The following is a 14,342-nucleotide window of genomic DNA, read 5'->3' on the forward strand; positions in this document are numbered from 1 at the left end:
TTCTTATCCTGGCTCAGGCGTGAGTTCATCTGGTCCTCAGAATGGGGGAAGAAATCAACTTTTAGGGCCCTTTCAATGACCCAGGCTTTGTCAGTAGGGACCTAGACCTTTTTTAGCCCTGGAAGGAGAGATCTCAGCCACAACTCAGGAAGTTCACCTTCTCCATGATTAAGATAGAAGGCCCAATACGACTGACCACTCAAGGCATAGCTGAGTTGGCATCATCATATCTCATAGTTTCTAGGCATCGTGTCCTATGTAGCCCCAGAATTATCTGAAATCAAAGATGAAAATGCTGCCAATCAAATGTGACCAGGGTGATCTACTGAGTAGTGGCCAAAGCCCCAAATTCAAGGACGGAATTAGAAGTTAGAGATATTTTATTCTTTCTTAGAGACATTCTCCTTAGCCTTGAAGCGCCCAGGCTCTCAAATGAGTCTTGGGGACAAACACTCACTAAGCCTGTAGACAGATGTTATATCAGTGTGAGCAAGCATGTGGAGGAAGCTGTAACACTCTGCTTTCCTGTCACTTCCCAGCACCCACAGAGAGCATCTTTCCTCATCACTGAAGAAGGCCGAGCTCTTGCTCCTGCAATGAGGCAAAAGACACAGAGACAGATTACTGCAAGTTTCCACACACAACCCCTTCTGCCTCCACATTTGAATGTCGTGAAGGACATACAGCCATCAACCTGTTTTGCTCACAGCTGAAACCTGACTCCTCATCTTGCTGTTGCATACATAATGCATTTATACTGCCAAGGAAGAAGAGCTATTACCATCTCATCCATGGAGAGCTGAGCTGTGTCATCGTTGGGTAGCTCTAAGTGGAAATGAAACACCCCTCCCATTAAAATCCCATCTCCCAAGAAAGAGCAAAGGCACTTTTCTCAACTCCTTCCCTTTATTTGAGGCCAAATGATGCCCATTTGAAATGGGACAACTAGGAATTGATTGCCCAAAACGTAAGAGTTGGAAAGGGACCATTAAAAAGAAATTTCTGTGTCCTTAGATTATTTCAGGAAAAAGCTATGGACAGTTGACACAATCTAAATGTAAAACGAAAGAAGTTTGACTATAATCAGAAGGAATCTTTCACAATTGTTGAGATCTGATTCAATGACATAGAACAACAGTATTATGTATCTTTAAAAGAGATATAGAATTGTTAAGGGATAGGAAGTAGGTAGAAGGAGGGTCAGAAGGCTGGAAGAAAGTTCTTATAAACAATCAAGATTTTTATACCCACCCTGTTGTATAAACTACTTGCTTAAACTAATTTGCCTGTGAGGTATCTCATAGACTTAAGTTTTCACACCAGAAATGCCTTAAAAATTAAAACCAGTATCTATCTGAATAATTTTTAAGACCCCTTTCAGTTCTAAAGACAGTTTTGTTTTTTAACCTCAGGACTCTTTTTTAAAACAAAAATAACTTAGAAGCTCAAGAGCTAACAATAGCTAATACTTTGTGGGGTTTTTTTTGTTGTTTTGTTCTGTTTTGTTTGTTTTTTATTGTACTTTAGATGAAGGTTTTGAGAACAAACTAGCTTCTCATTAAACAGTTAGTATACATATTGTTTTACGACATTGGTTAACAACCAAATGACATGTGAACACTCTTCCTTCTCAACCTTGGATTCCCTATTACCAGCTTTCCTATTGTCTTTTGCCTTCTAGTCTTTGCCCCTGGGCTGGTGTGCCCCTTTAGTCTCGTTTTGTTTTATGGACCTGTCCAATCTTTGGCTCAAGGATGAACCTCAGGAATGACTTCATTAGTGAGCTGAAAGTGTGTCTGGGGGCCATACTCTCAGGGTTTCTCCAGTCTCTATCAGGACAGTAAGTCTGGTCTTTCTTTTTGAGTTAGAATTTTGTTCTACATTTTTCTCCAGCTCTGTCCAGGACCCTCTATTGTGATCCCTCTCAGAGCAGTCAGTGGTGGTAGCCAGGCACCATCTGGTTGTGCTGGACTCAGTCTGGTGGAAGCTGTGGTCAATTAGTCCTTTGGACTAATCTTTTCCTTGTATCTTTGGTTTTCTTCATTCTTCCTTGCTCCTGAAGGGGTGAGATCAGTGGAGTATCCTAGATGGTCACTCCCTGACGCTACTCACCAAAGTAGAATATAGACCATTTTCTTTATAAACTGTTATACCAATTGAGCTAGATGTTCCCCAAGAAAATGGTTCCCACAGCCCTCAGCCCAGCAATTCAGTCCCTCAGGGTGTTTAGATGTGTCTATGGAGCTTTGGTGACCTTGCCTTGTACAAGCTGTACAATAGCTAATACTTTGGAAGGGCTCATGATGAATCACACTGTTATCACATTTAATCCACACTTTTTTTTATTACCTTATGAGGTAGGTACTAGTCTTATATGCCCTTTTTACAGATGAGGAAACAGAAGCACAGAAAAATGAAGTACATGCCTAGCATCGCTCAATTAGGACTTAGTAAGAGCAGTATATAAAAAGAGCTTCTCTAGTTAAAGCAGGGTTAAGGGAGGGGTTGGAGGGGTACTATAATTCTGCCACTTATCGTTTGTCCCCATAGCTCAGATATATGCAGTTTCAAAGTCAGTGATGAGAAAACTAGCAGCTAAAATGAACTGCTCAAGGTCACACCACTAATTAGTGACAAAACTAGAACTAGAGACAAATGTCCTCACATTTGGCCAAGGTCTTTTACCACCAGACTACAATGAACCCCCATCTCTTTGGTCTGATCCCCAGATTCTCCCCAGTACCATAAGAGCTTCTATTCTCAAAACAGCATGTAATTGAAATCTAATTAAATTTAGTTGGGATCAAAAATAATAGATAATCCTCAATTTTTTTTTAGAACTCTTAAATTTTACAGAGTACTCCTGAATTTACTATTTTATTTAATCTTCATTACGACCTTATGATGTCAGTATTTTATCCATATTTATAGATGAAGAAATAGGTTCAGAAAGGTTTAATGACATACCTACAATTGCACAGCTAAAAAGTGGTAAACCTGAGACTGAATCTGAGGTCTACCTCAGCATCCCTAGCCTCTCAGTTGGTCTGCTAATGTCCTAAGATCAAAGAAGCTTGGAGGCTAAATTAAGGCTGTCCTAGCATGAAAGTGAGGTTGGAAGGAGTGTGGCAGGGCTTCTGGCAACATGGCAGGCTGAGGTGCTGCACACAGGGCTACTTTCACCATACACACAGACAAGTTCTGGATGAAAGGTGACAAAGATAAAAATTTCAATACATACTCTATCTTTAAAGAAAGGGAAATATCTGGGAACCAGAAACAAAAGTAGAATCCAAAGCCAAATGGGTAAGTGAACAGGTGGCCCAGAGATCCTGGGGGGTACTCAGCCTGTACAGTGGTTCTCAGAGCTGGGCTGGTCTTGTAATGCCCCCGAGGCATAGGACATGTGACCCTGGGCCTATGTGAAGCATATGCTCCCAGCATAAAGCCTGAATCATGAAGGGCTGCTACTTCCATAAAGAGGAGAATAGTCCTTGCTACCTGCCCAAAACACAGTTTCCATCTGTCTGAGTACCTGGGAAAAAACCAAATACTGAGGCCCATACTATGTGAGGAAACCCTAGTGGCATAGAGTGGTTAAGTGCTACGGCTGCTAACCAAAAGTTCAGCAGTTCGAATCTGCCAGGCGCTCCTTGGAAACCCTGTGGGGCAGTTCTACTCTGTCCTGTAGGGTCGCTATGAGTCAGAATTGACTTGATGGCAGAGGGTTTGTTTTTTTTTTCTGGTACCATGTGAAGGTGTGGAACCTGAATTTACACTACACAGTGCAGTATCACAACCACAGAAGTTAACATTAAAAACTGGCCCTGGGCCAATGAATTCTTAAGACTTCAGGAGAAGCAAATGCAAAAACCGATAAGCATGGATGTCCTCTTACTGAGGGATTCATGTATAGACCATCTTTAAAAATGTTGACAATTAATTCATATAACAAAAAATACAAATCACACAAGAGAAAAGAACTACCAAGAAAGAGAGTCAGCAGATGTAAAAATAGGTAAGTTAACACTACAAGAGCAAGAAATAATAATCTGAAAGATAATTTATAACAAGCACGGTTGAAATGATGAAAAGATAAAAAGAATGAATAGAAGCTATAATGAAAGGATGAAACATGGTAAGGAGGAATAGGCATATGTGAAAAACAGCAAAATATAAATTATGGAAATGAAAAATAAAGACATAGAGATTAAGAACTATGTGGATGGATTAAACAGTAGATTTAGTCACAGCAGAGGAGAGAATTAGTGAAACTGAGGATAGTTTCAAGGAAATCACCCACAATGTAACCTTGAGTGACAAAAGGATAAAAAAATATAAAAGAACTGATTAAGTGGAGGAAAGAACAAGAAGTCCAACATACCTCTAATAGGAACTCCAGAACAGAGACTAAAAAGAATGAGAGAGAGACAATATTCAAAGGGAGAATGACTGAGAATTTTCCAGAATTGAAGAAAGATAAAAGCCTTCAGATTGAAGAAGCAAGTCCTGAGCAAAGTAAAAATAATAGAATTTAATTTCTAATAAATAATGTAAAATAACATAATTTTTAAACATGGTTTTCATTTTTTATAGCGTATGGACCTATTCAGGTTTTCTATTTCTCCTTCTTCCTGGGTTCGATTTTCCATTTTTTTTAATTCTTCAATTTCATGGGATAAAAGAACTAAATATAAAGGGCAAAAACATAAATTAATGAAATAAAACAAAGAAAGTAGGAGAAAATAATAAAGATAAATACTGAAATTAATGAAATAGAAAACAAAGAAGCAATAAAGATGGTCAACAAAAACAAAAATTGGTTCTCTGAAAAGGCTAATAAAACAGACAAACCTCTGGCAAACTGATTTGAAATTTTATATTAATATTTTTCCCTTCACAGTTTGAAGATGTTATTTTATACTTAGCTAAATTATGGCTCAAGAGTATATTTTAAGTATATTTAAGACAAACAAGGACTGAGACTGAGAGTGTTTACAACTCACAGCATGCCACTGAAATAACTAAAAGATACACTTTATGAAGAAGGAGATTGACAATTAGCTGTAAATATAGAATATATCACATCCAGACATATTACGGAGCCCTGGTGGCATAGTGATTAGACCGTGCCTGTTAACCAAAGGTCAGCAGTTTGAATCTACCAGCTGCTCTTTGGAAATCCTATGGGGCAGTTCTACTCTGTTCTATAGGATCGCTATGAGTCAGCATCAACTCCAGGGCAACAAGTTTGGATTTTTTGGTTTGAAACATATTATGGTACAATTGTAAAACATCAGTGACAAAGAGAAAACCTTAAAAAAAAAAAAAAAAGACTGTGAGGAAAAAAAAACTGAGTGCTTGGAAAGAAATAGCTATGAGACTGAGGACAAAATTCTCATCAACACAAATAGATGCCAAAACAAATGGAATTATAAAGAAGACACGATAAACAATGTAAAGAATAAAAGAGGTAATTGAGATAGAATTTTTTTAAATTTAATATTATGAAATACTGGCATTTCTCTTATGTTTCTTTTCTGGTTTTAAATGCATTAATTTTTCAGCCTTGCTTATTTTTTAATTTATGCATTTAAGTACATAAATTTCCTTTAAATAACGTTTTATTAAAATGAATTATATCACTATATGAATAAATTCTAAATTCACAATGTCAACTGAAAAAAGTCAGTTGCAGAAGAAAATACATTTCTAAATATGTAAAACCACACTGTTTTTGGTTTATGAACAAATACATATTTTTAAAATGTATCAGAATAATGGCTGGAAAAATACATATCAACTTCAGGATAGAGTTTGTGTCTGAGGTGGGGCAAAAAGGGCCTTCAATTGTACTTAAAATCTTTTTTTTTTAACGCCCTTAAAACACACACGTGTACACACATACAAAAGCTCATACATGGAATATTTTTAAATGTCAACATATAAAAACAGGAAAGGTGTAGCATTCTGTCAGCCTCAAAAGTTTTGAGATCCCCAAAGTCTGTCTTGTCAGACTTGATGCCTGCAGTAGATTTTCCAGCTAATGCTGTTAAGAGAGTAGGTAGCTGTGTTGAACTCTGCACTGTAAAAAAAGGAAACCCACAACCTACAGAATTCCTTTCCCAGGTGTCAGAGGGTAAATCTGAATCAGAAAACAGCTTTTGAGAAATTTCACTCTCAATGTACTGCCAATTTAGTCAATAAATCTTTTAGGGGTAAAGTATCAGCACGGGGAGGGAATCTACGCAGGAGAGGAAGGGCAGGCAAATGCTGAGGTCTTCAGAAACTTGACTCCAAAGGAGCATAGACTAAGAGTGACACCCAGTGGCCAGACCACTAGCATAGAGCACAGGCTTCAACACCATGGCTGCTGCTTGTGTCTAGGTTGTTTGCCTGTCCTTCCTCTGAGCTCAACTACTGTGGTTCAGGGATGTCTGTAATCTAGAGAGTGCTTGAGGGGCATACAAGTAGCCAGTTCCCCTCTCCACTCCTTCTTCCACCCCTTCCTGTTTCCTGCGCTCACTTCCCCCTTCCCTACCGAATGTTCCATCTCTGGTACGTTGGATCCCACGGGCAACCAAGTGTAGGCTAACGAATGGCGTTGTGGAAATAAGGAGAAAAGCTCACCATCACCCACCGTGTCACAGGGCATGGTGTTCTGCAGCGTGAGAACACAGCAAAATAAGCCAGCTAAAATGTGACCATCAAATTAACTTAGTGGCCCTGAGTTATTGTCATTTGAGACAAGACATAAAGTGCAGAAATTTAAATATCATTTATGAAATCTGATGCCTGCCCCCAATAGCCTATTAAAAATTTCTTCTCAGAGATCACTACCACCATCCACAATAAAAGCAATAACAATTATTATGACCAATGTATGCTGATCATAGACACACACACACCCTCACTGTGCCAGGCACCATTCTAAGTGCCTTATATGTATTAAATTAAATTCATAACAATCCTATTATGCAAATACTAGTATTATCCATATTTTACAGATGAGAATACTGACACAGAGTGAAATAAATCAACTTGTCCAAAGTCACACAGCTGGTAAGTGACACATGTTGCAATCACTTGGCCCTAAAATGACTTTCAGGCACTCTGACTCCAAAACTCTGTAAACACTAAGCTATGCTGCCTGGCATTGGCCAGTCCCAAAGGCCTCCCATCTGTCTGCCCTGCTTTATCTTTCTGAGGCTTCAACAGTGTTAACCGCCCCCAAGCCCCACGACTTGTTCCTTCCTGTCTGCCAGCTCCTTCTTCCCTGTCTTCTTTGCTATGTTCTTTCTTCCTGTGCTCTATAAATGGAAGTCCCTGCCAAGGAGCTTTCCCACAAGCCACATTTTCTGTTCTCTTCAGTCTTTCTGCCTTTCACCAGGGCCTTGGCTGCAGAACTCACACTAGTTTTAACCTCAGGAGTCTGGAGTTCCAGACCCAAGGACCCTCTTAGGTCCTCCTTTCCCCTTGTGATAAAATGTTATTGTTTTGTTGGGTGCAATCAAGTGGATTTTCGACTCATAGCAACCCCACGTGACAGAGTAGAACTGCCCTATAGGGTTTTCTAGACTATAATCTTTACGGGAGCAGATCACTAGGTCTTTTTCCCATGGATCCGCTAGGTGGGTTTGAATCAACAACCTTCCATTTAGCAACTAAGCGCTTAACCATTGCACCACCAGGGTTCCCTTTGGTGAGATGAGGGGGTGGTTTACAGCAGTGGTTCTCAACTTGGCTCCCCACTAGCCTCACCAGGGCAGCCCTTATAAATATCACTGCCTAGGTCACAACCCAACCAATTAGAAAAGTCCCCAAGGTTGAGTCACAAGTATCCGTATTTGTAAAAGCCCCCAGAATCTTTAAAATCCTCAGCGGTACCCTCTCCTCTCCATTTCCCTTGCTCCTTCCTTAGAGCAGGCCTGGGCCTTCTCACTGCCTCCAGGTTCTCCCCTGCCACTGCACTCCTCCCCCAAAAGCCAAGTTGAGCTTCCTGGAGAAAAGTTCCAGCCACGTTACGTGTCACCCTTGCTCAGAGACATTCAGTGGCTTCCCATTCTTGGCCAAGTTAAGGACAGGCCCCTGGCACAGGTATACCTGGTCTTCTACATCTTAGCCCCACACTGCCTTGGCAACCCCACTGCCCTCCTGGGAACCTAATCCCAGCCACATGAGTTGTTCCTCTAGCATCCCCCCAACTTTCCTACCTGCGACCTCCTTTCCCCATTCACATCTGCTGAGACATTTTACATTTTGCAATGCTTAACTCAAATGTCACCTTTTTCATGAAAGTTTTCTTGAATGTGTTTTCCTCCTTACAGTCCCCCTCAGCACTCTGTACCACTACTCTAGCACAAGTGAGTAGTCCTCCTAGTTTAGAGTCCAAGTATCAAATATCTCAAATAATTCTAAATAATCAGAGTTATTTGGTTCCCCACATTTTTATGCAGGGAAAATAGCCTTCTGTCTCCTCTCCTCGTGAAAAGCAGGCTTTAGCAGGAGCTTCTGCCCATTGGTCCACTCTCCTTATTTGCTTTTTCCTGGAGAGAAGAAATTCCAATCTGATTGTCAGAGCCTGAAACATTCGTTGGTTTGCCATTTTCCCAGTGTTATGGATTGAATTGTGTCTCCACAAAACATGTGTTGTAAAGGCTAACCTCTATGCCTGTGGTTATAATCCCATCTGGGAATGGGTTGTCTCTGGTATGTTAATTAGGCAGGATTCTGAGATATAAAAGAGATTAAACAAGCAAGCAAGGAAGCAGACACAGGGAAGAGAGATGCCAAGCCACATGAAGACTGCTCGGGCGCAGAAGCTCAGAAGAGACAAAGTTTTTCATTCAGAGCCAACAGAGAGCGAAAGCCTTCACCTGGAGCGGGCACCCTGACTTTGGACTTCTAGACTCTCCTGTTTGTTAAAGCCATCCACTTGTGGTTTCTCTGTTATAGCAGCACTAGACTACTAAGACATCTAGTGTGGGGGGCAATGGTGCCTCAAAGGTAGGAAAAACTCCATGTTTCCTCTTATATTTCTGGGGTTCATCTGGGGTTCATCAGCTTTACATGTTTTCCATCCCCATGCAGGAAGCCCACCCTGAGGAGATCAGACAATACTCCCAAGCTCCACCCCTCACATCTGCCACTCAGGTGGGTGGAGTCTGCTCCTCAGAACCAGACCTTCTGGATTCATGGCAGAAAAGAGCAGAAAGATGCATTTTACCCTCACAAATTAAGCTTTCAGGAGACAGACCTATACCTGGGGAATCTCTATTCGCCAAGTCGGTTGTCTATTGGTCCCTGTTTATACAGCGGTGGTGTAGTGGTTAAGAGCTCGGCTGCTAACCAAAAGGTCACCAGTTCAAATCCACCAGCCACTCCTTGGAAACCCTATGGGGCAGTTCTACCCTGTCCCCTAGGGTCACTATGTGTCAGAACTGACTCGACGGCACCTAACATCAACAACTACTTGATGGGGGACCCTTCATTGGAAAAGGGTGATTGGCAGTATACAAGTACCAAAACTTCACCATCAAGTCCTTCATCTTGGAGTTGTGTTTCTCGCCTTGCACAGAGAAAGGCCTCAGTGACCATCTGTTGAAATGGACTGGACTGACCAATTCCCTGGTCACTCACCCTCTCCTTTCTAGCACTCTGTGTGTCAACTTTGGTGGTCACAATGTGCCTCTCTGGCTCCATGTCCCCAGGAAACTCATGAAGCTCCTCTGCAAATCTGCTCAAAGAGGGGAGAAACCACTGGGGAGGCAGCCCAGCTCTAGGACACCCCAGAAGACGTGTCTGTCATACTCACATCGGGGAATAAGAATCAGGATCTATGTTCCTAGTGGGGACAAAGCCCACTTCTCCTGAGCTGGTTGACTTCCCAATGAACCACTGAAGCCCAGGTATGACAAAGCCAATGATCTCAATGTTTTCTCCCTGGCAGAAACTCAGTTCATCCTCTTCTTCTCTTTCATAACCCTTCAAGGCCTTACATTTTCCTCTGCCTGTGGAGAAACAGTACATGTCAACTAAATAAAGCATAATAGCCAAGCCCTCTATTACAATCCAGTGTAATGTGAAATGAAGCATTCCCAGACTTTGGGATTTCAAGGACTGGTAAAATTAAAAAAAAAAAAAAAAATTGGCAGAATTGACATAGGTTGCTAACTTTTTGCCAAAGAACACATTCCAAAAAAAATTAACTACCATCCACTTTCACCATCTTTTTATTTAAAAAAAAAAAAAAGATATTTTAGAAAAAGGTGGAAAGATCATCTGAGAATACTTGAAATGCCTTACAAGCTGAATACATTTAGCTTATGGAAAACTCACTCCATTGCTCTGGTTTGTCTGATTCTGCCACCGTTCGTCTAAATGCTTCGTCATGGGTGACACTGATCCACAGACCAACATGTGAGAACCATGGTACTAGAGGATCTCTCCATTTCCTTTTAGGTCCTTTTGACCACTATGGCTTTCAGTTTCCCCAGCTGTAAAGTGGGGACAATAGGAATACTACCTCTTATAAATATTAGGAAAAGTCAAAAAGATAAAGTGCACACTACCTAATACATAGTCAGTGCTCAATAAACATGAGCCTCATGATCACTGGTGAAATAGGGAACTAGAAGACTCTCTTTCTGACTATGTAATTTCCCTATTTGGTAAGTTGCCTAAGACCTAGTAATGGCCTATTTTATGAGCATTGTCCAGTTTACAAAGTGTATTTACACCCATTTTCTCAGATCTTCCCAAGAGCTCCAAAGGGTAGGCAGGGGAATTACCAGAATCTCCTTCTTACTGATTAGAAAATGGGGGCATAGAGAAGTACCTGATTTGTCTATGGAGCTTATACGTAGCAAAACTGGGTCTAGAACTTAAGTCTTCCAACCGCTGGCTAAGCCCGCTTTCCACTAAAGGTGCTCTGCTTGAGACAATGGCTTTTATGTGCCTCAGTTTCCATATTTGCCTTAACTCCTCTGCTATAAAAACAAAATTTTTTTTTTTTTTTTTTACTGTTTATTTTTTCTGAGGTTGCCAGTCACATTTTCATTAATTGTGTCTTCAAGTTCAGAAATTCCCACTGCCTGGTGGGTTAATAGAAGCTACAATGTATTAAATATCACTATGTGAGAGAAACTACACTAAGTGATTAACAGATGTCATTTCGTTTAGTTCTCATGGCAATATTTGAAATGAGTTTTATTATATCATTTTACAGACGAAGAAGCTGCAGCTTGGGGCGGGGCACGTGATCAGCCAAGGTCACAGCTGTCTCAAGTTGTAGAGCCAGAATTTGAACGCAGAACAACCGTGGAGCCCCACTAGCCCAGAAAACTAAAAATCCTGTTTACGGTCAGTTACTGATTTGATCTAATGATTAGGCTCCATAATTCTCTCTATTTCTTCTTTTAACAGCATTGTTTAGGTTTAGAATTTGCAAGATTGAATTTATACTGGGTATGGGGAGGCTCTAAGGATGAAAATGAAAGGAATGTTTATTCTAGATACCTAGAACATTGGAGTTTATTATCTAGTAGATATGTACATAGTTGCGGATATATGAGTAGTGATTAAAGAGCTCAGCCACTAACCAAAAGGTTGGCAGTTTGAAGCTGCCAGCCACTCCTTGGAAACCCTCTGTGGCAATGGGTATGGGTGTACATATATACATATACACCAAAAAATTAAAATTAAAAAAAACCCAACCCCATGCCATGAAGTCGATTCCAACTCATAGCAACCCTATAGGACAGGGTAGAACTGCCTCATAGGGTTTCCAAGGCTATAATCTTAATGGAAGCAGACTACCACATCTTTCTCTCACAAAGCAACTGCTGGGTTTGAACTGCCAGCCTTTTGGTTAGCAGCCGAGCTCAGGCAAGCACTTAATCAGTGTGCCACCAGGGTTCCTTGTATATATGTATATATACAAACATACATATCAATGTGTGTGTATATTATATAAATATATATACACACACACACACTCATACAGAAAGAGAAAGGTTACCTAAAATGTATGTATGTACATATGTATGTGGAAATACACATGCATATACTTATACCTATGCCTATATACACACACATACGTATATGTATGTATATATTTCATTCATTTATTCAACTAATATTTACTGAGTACCCACTATGTGTCAGACGTTCTTAATTCCTACTCTTCCTAAATTTAAGGCTAATTTCACAAAACTCCTAAAGAAATTAGAAAAGATTCCAACCAGAAGTTGAAAACAGGCAGTCTGCAGGCCACATTTGGCTCACAAAATATTTAATTTGGCCCACACAGAGATTAATTTTCCCCAAAAAAATCTTCCAATCCCTACGATTCCTGCAATTCCCTAACATACCCCATCCAGGCCCTCCACATCAGTGCATTCTGCCTGCCCTGTGGGCACTTGATTCCAGTCCTGGATAGAGACTATAGACCTCTCATTTCATAGGCAAGGAAACCTACGCGTCCAGACAGCAATGGGCTTCCCTAAATCCAGGCAGTAGCTGACATGAGACAAGAGTTCATATCAGTTGACTTTAAACCCACAGATAAAATTAGAAGGTGGGGCAATATCATCTCCCTAATACTGCTGTTTTCAACTCAGACTTACCGATCTGATAGGAGCCTGTCCAGTCCCTGTTCCTGGGAAGGCCACAGCTTCCTGGATAATTCTTTAGGAGCCATCTGCCAGTGGAAACATGGGGTTTGCAAAAACAGATTTAAAAAAAATCGGAACAATTAGCAGAATAGACCATTAGACTAATGATGATGATAATAAGTATTATCATTACTCTTATTATAACAATGACAAACATTTATTGAAAACTCAATTTGTACCAGATGCTGTAAAAGGAGAGAAGTTCAGCAGGCCTGGGATGTTTCCTGGCTTATATATACATATATATATAATATATATACATATACCTATATGTATTTATATAGCCCACTATAAAGTTTATTGAAAATGTAGATTTCTGAACCCAACCACCTCAGAGAGAGTCTGACACAGTGGTTCTAAAGAGGGCCAGGGGGTCTGAACTTACAATAAAATCCCCAAGCAATTCTGACACAAGTGGTCCCCAGTCCAAGCTTTGAGAAATGCTGCACTGGGGCCACATGTCATATTTCTTAGATGTGATGCCCATCTGAAATTTAAAGTTGTCTACGATTTCATCAAATGATGTAAACACAGACTAGAATAACAAAATATTAAAAACCACCCAGATTTTCTTCTTTCCCTGCACCTTGGATGCCCATAGAGGCCCTGGGAGATGCAAGTGGTTAACGGAGCTCAGTTGCTGGCTGAAAAGCTGGAGGTTCAAGTCCACCTAAAGGTGCCTTGGAAGGAAGTCCTGGTGACCTAATTCTGAAAAATCAGCCATTGAAAACCCTAAGGACCACAGTTCTACTCTGACACACATGGGGTACCATGAATTGGGGCTGCTCCAAGGCAAGTGGCTGTTTGGAAGCGGATATCTGAAAGCAGGCCTGCTCAGGGGTTCTGTGCAGGTCTCAAACTGCTCTGGGACCTTCTTCAAGTAGATGGGAGGTTACTCACTGGTGGAAAGGGAGTGGCAGGGGCTCCAGGGCTGACATGGGCACCAGGCCCCGCTGACCCGTCACCAAGGACACACCATCCCACTCGGGCTCTTCTTCAGTGGTCTTCACAGAGAGTAGCTCGTTCTTGCAAAGTGTCAAAAACTCCCCTTCCTTCTCAGCTGGCTGAGCCACTGAGCATATGGCTCTGCAGAAGAAGTGGCCTGCAGATAATGAGAAAAGCCCTTTCCAAGGAGTAGCAGGCAGTGACAGTGATTAGCACACAATTGGATGTTTCTATCTGGAGCCCAAATACTTTTCTTCCCTGGAGGACAGTACAGGCAATGGAGGGGGTTGGGGAGGTCCTCGTAATCGCAGGAAAACTGGTACCAGGAAAAAGCCACTTAGAGGGGATTCACTTAAAATAGACACCAAAATGTCTGAGTAATTCATGATAAAAAGGTTTGATTGGGACTTTACCTTTAAAAAAAAAAAAAAGAAACTAAAACATATTTGTATTAAACAGAACTTGAGTTATCATTGCAATTTCACACTCCATCTTAGAACCAACAAAGAATCATCTATGCTGGCTTGGGTGAATATTTCCCCATCTGAATTTTATAATACCATGGTATGAAATTCTTCCCTGCACAAGCAGCGTGTGCAACACCATCATGAAGACAGTCATTTTTGCAAAAAGATGCTAGGGTTTTATGCAAATCAGGCTCTTTCAAATCAGGTTGACGGGTGCTTCCAGCAGTTCCCCAATATCACTTTCCTCAATTTCATG

The 14,342-nt window shown here is 40.9% G+C and overlaps 1 protein-coding gene across 1 annotated transcript in view; it reads right to left on the minus strand.

Annotated features, from left to right (window-relative positions):
* The window catches only part of SH3TC2 (SH3 domain and tetratricopeptide repeats 2), a 78,776-nt gene that overhangs the window by 38,585 nt on the left and 25,849 nt on the right, over positions 1-14,342 (minus strand). The window contains exons 7-10 of the mRNA XM_010591699.2: positions 13,575-13,776; positions 12,627-12,700; positions 9,815-10,010; positions 458-591 (exon numbers count right to left, since the gene is read on the minus strand). Coding sequence (XP_010590001.2) covers positions 458-591; positions 9,815-10,010; positions 12,627-12,700; positions 13,575-13,776 — 606 coding nt within the window. The remainder of the gene's footprint in view (positions 1-457; positions 592-9,814; positions 10,011-12,626; positions 12,701-13,574; positions 13,777-14,342) is intronic.

This window comes from Loxodonta africana, chromosome 2 (genome assembly GCF_030014295.1).
Source record: "Loxodonta africana isolate mLoxAfr1 chromosome 2, mLoxAfr1.hap2, whole genome shotgun sequence".
Classification (NCBI taxonomy): Eukaryota; Metazoa; Chordata; class Mammalia; order Proboscidea; family Elephantidae; genus Loxodonta; species Loxodonta africana.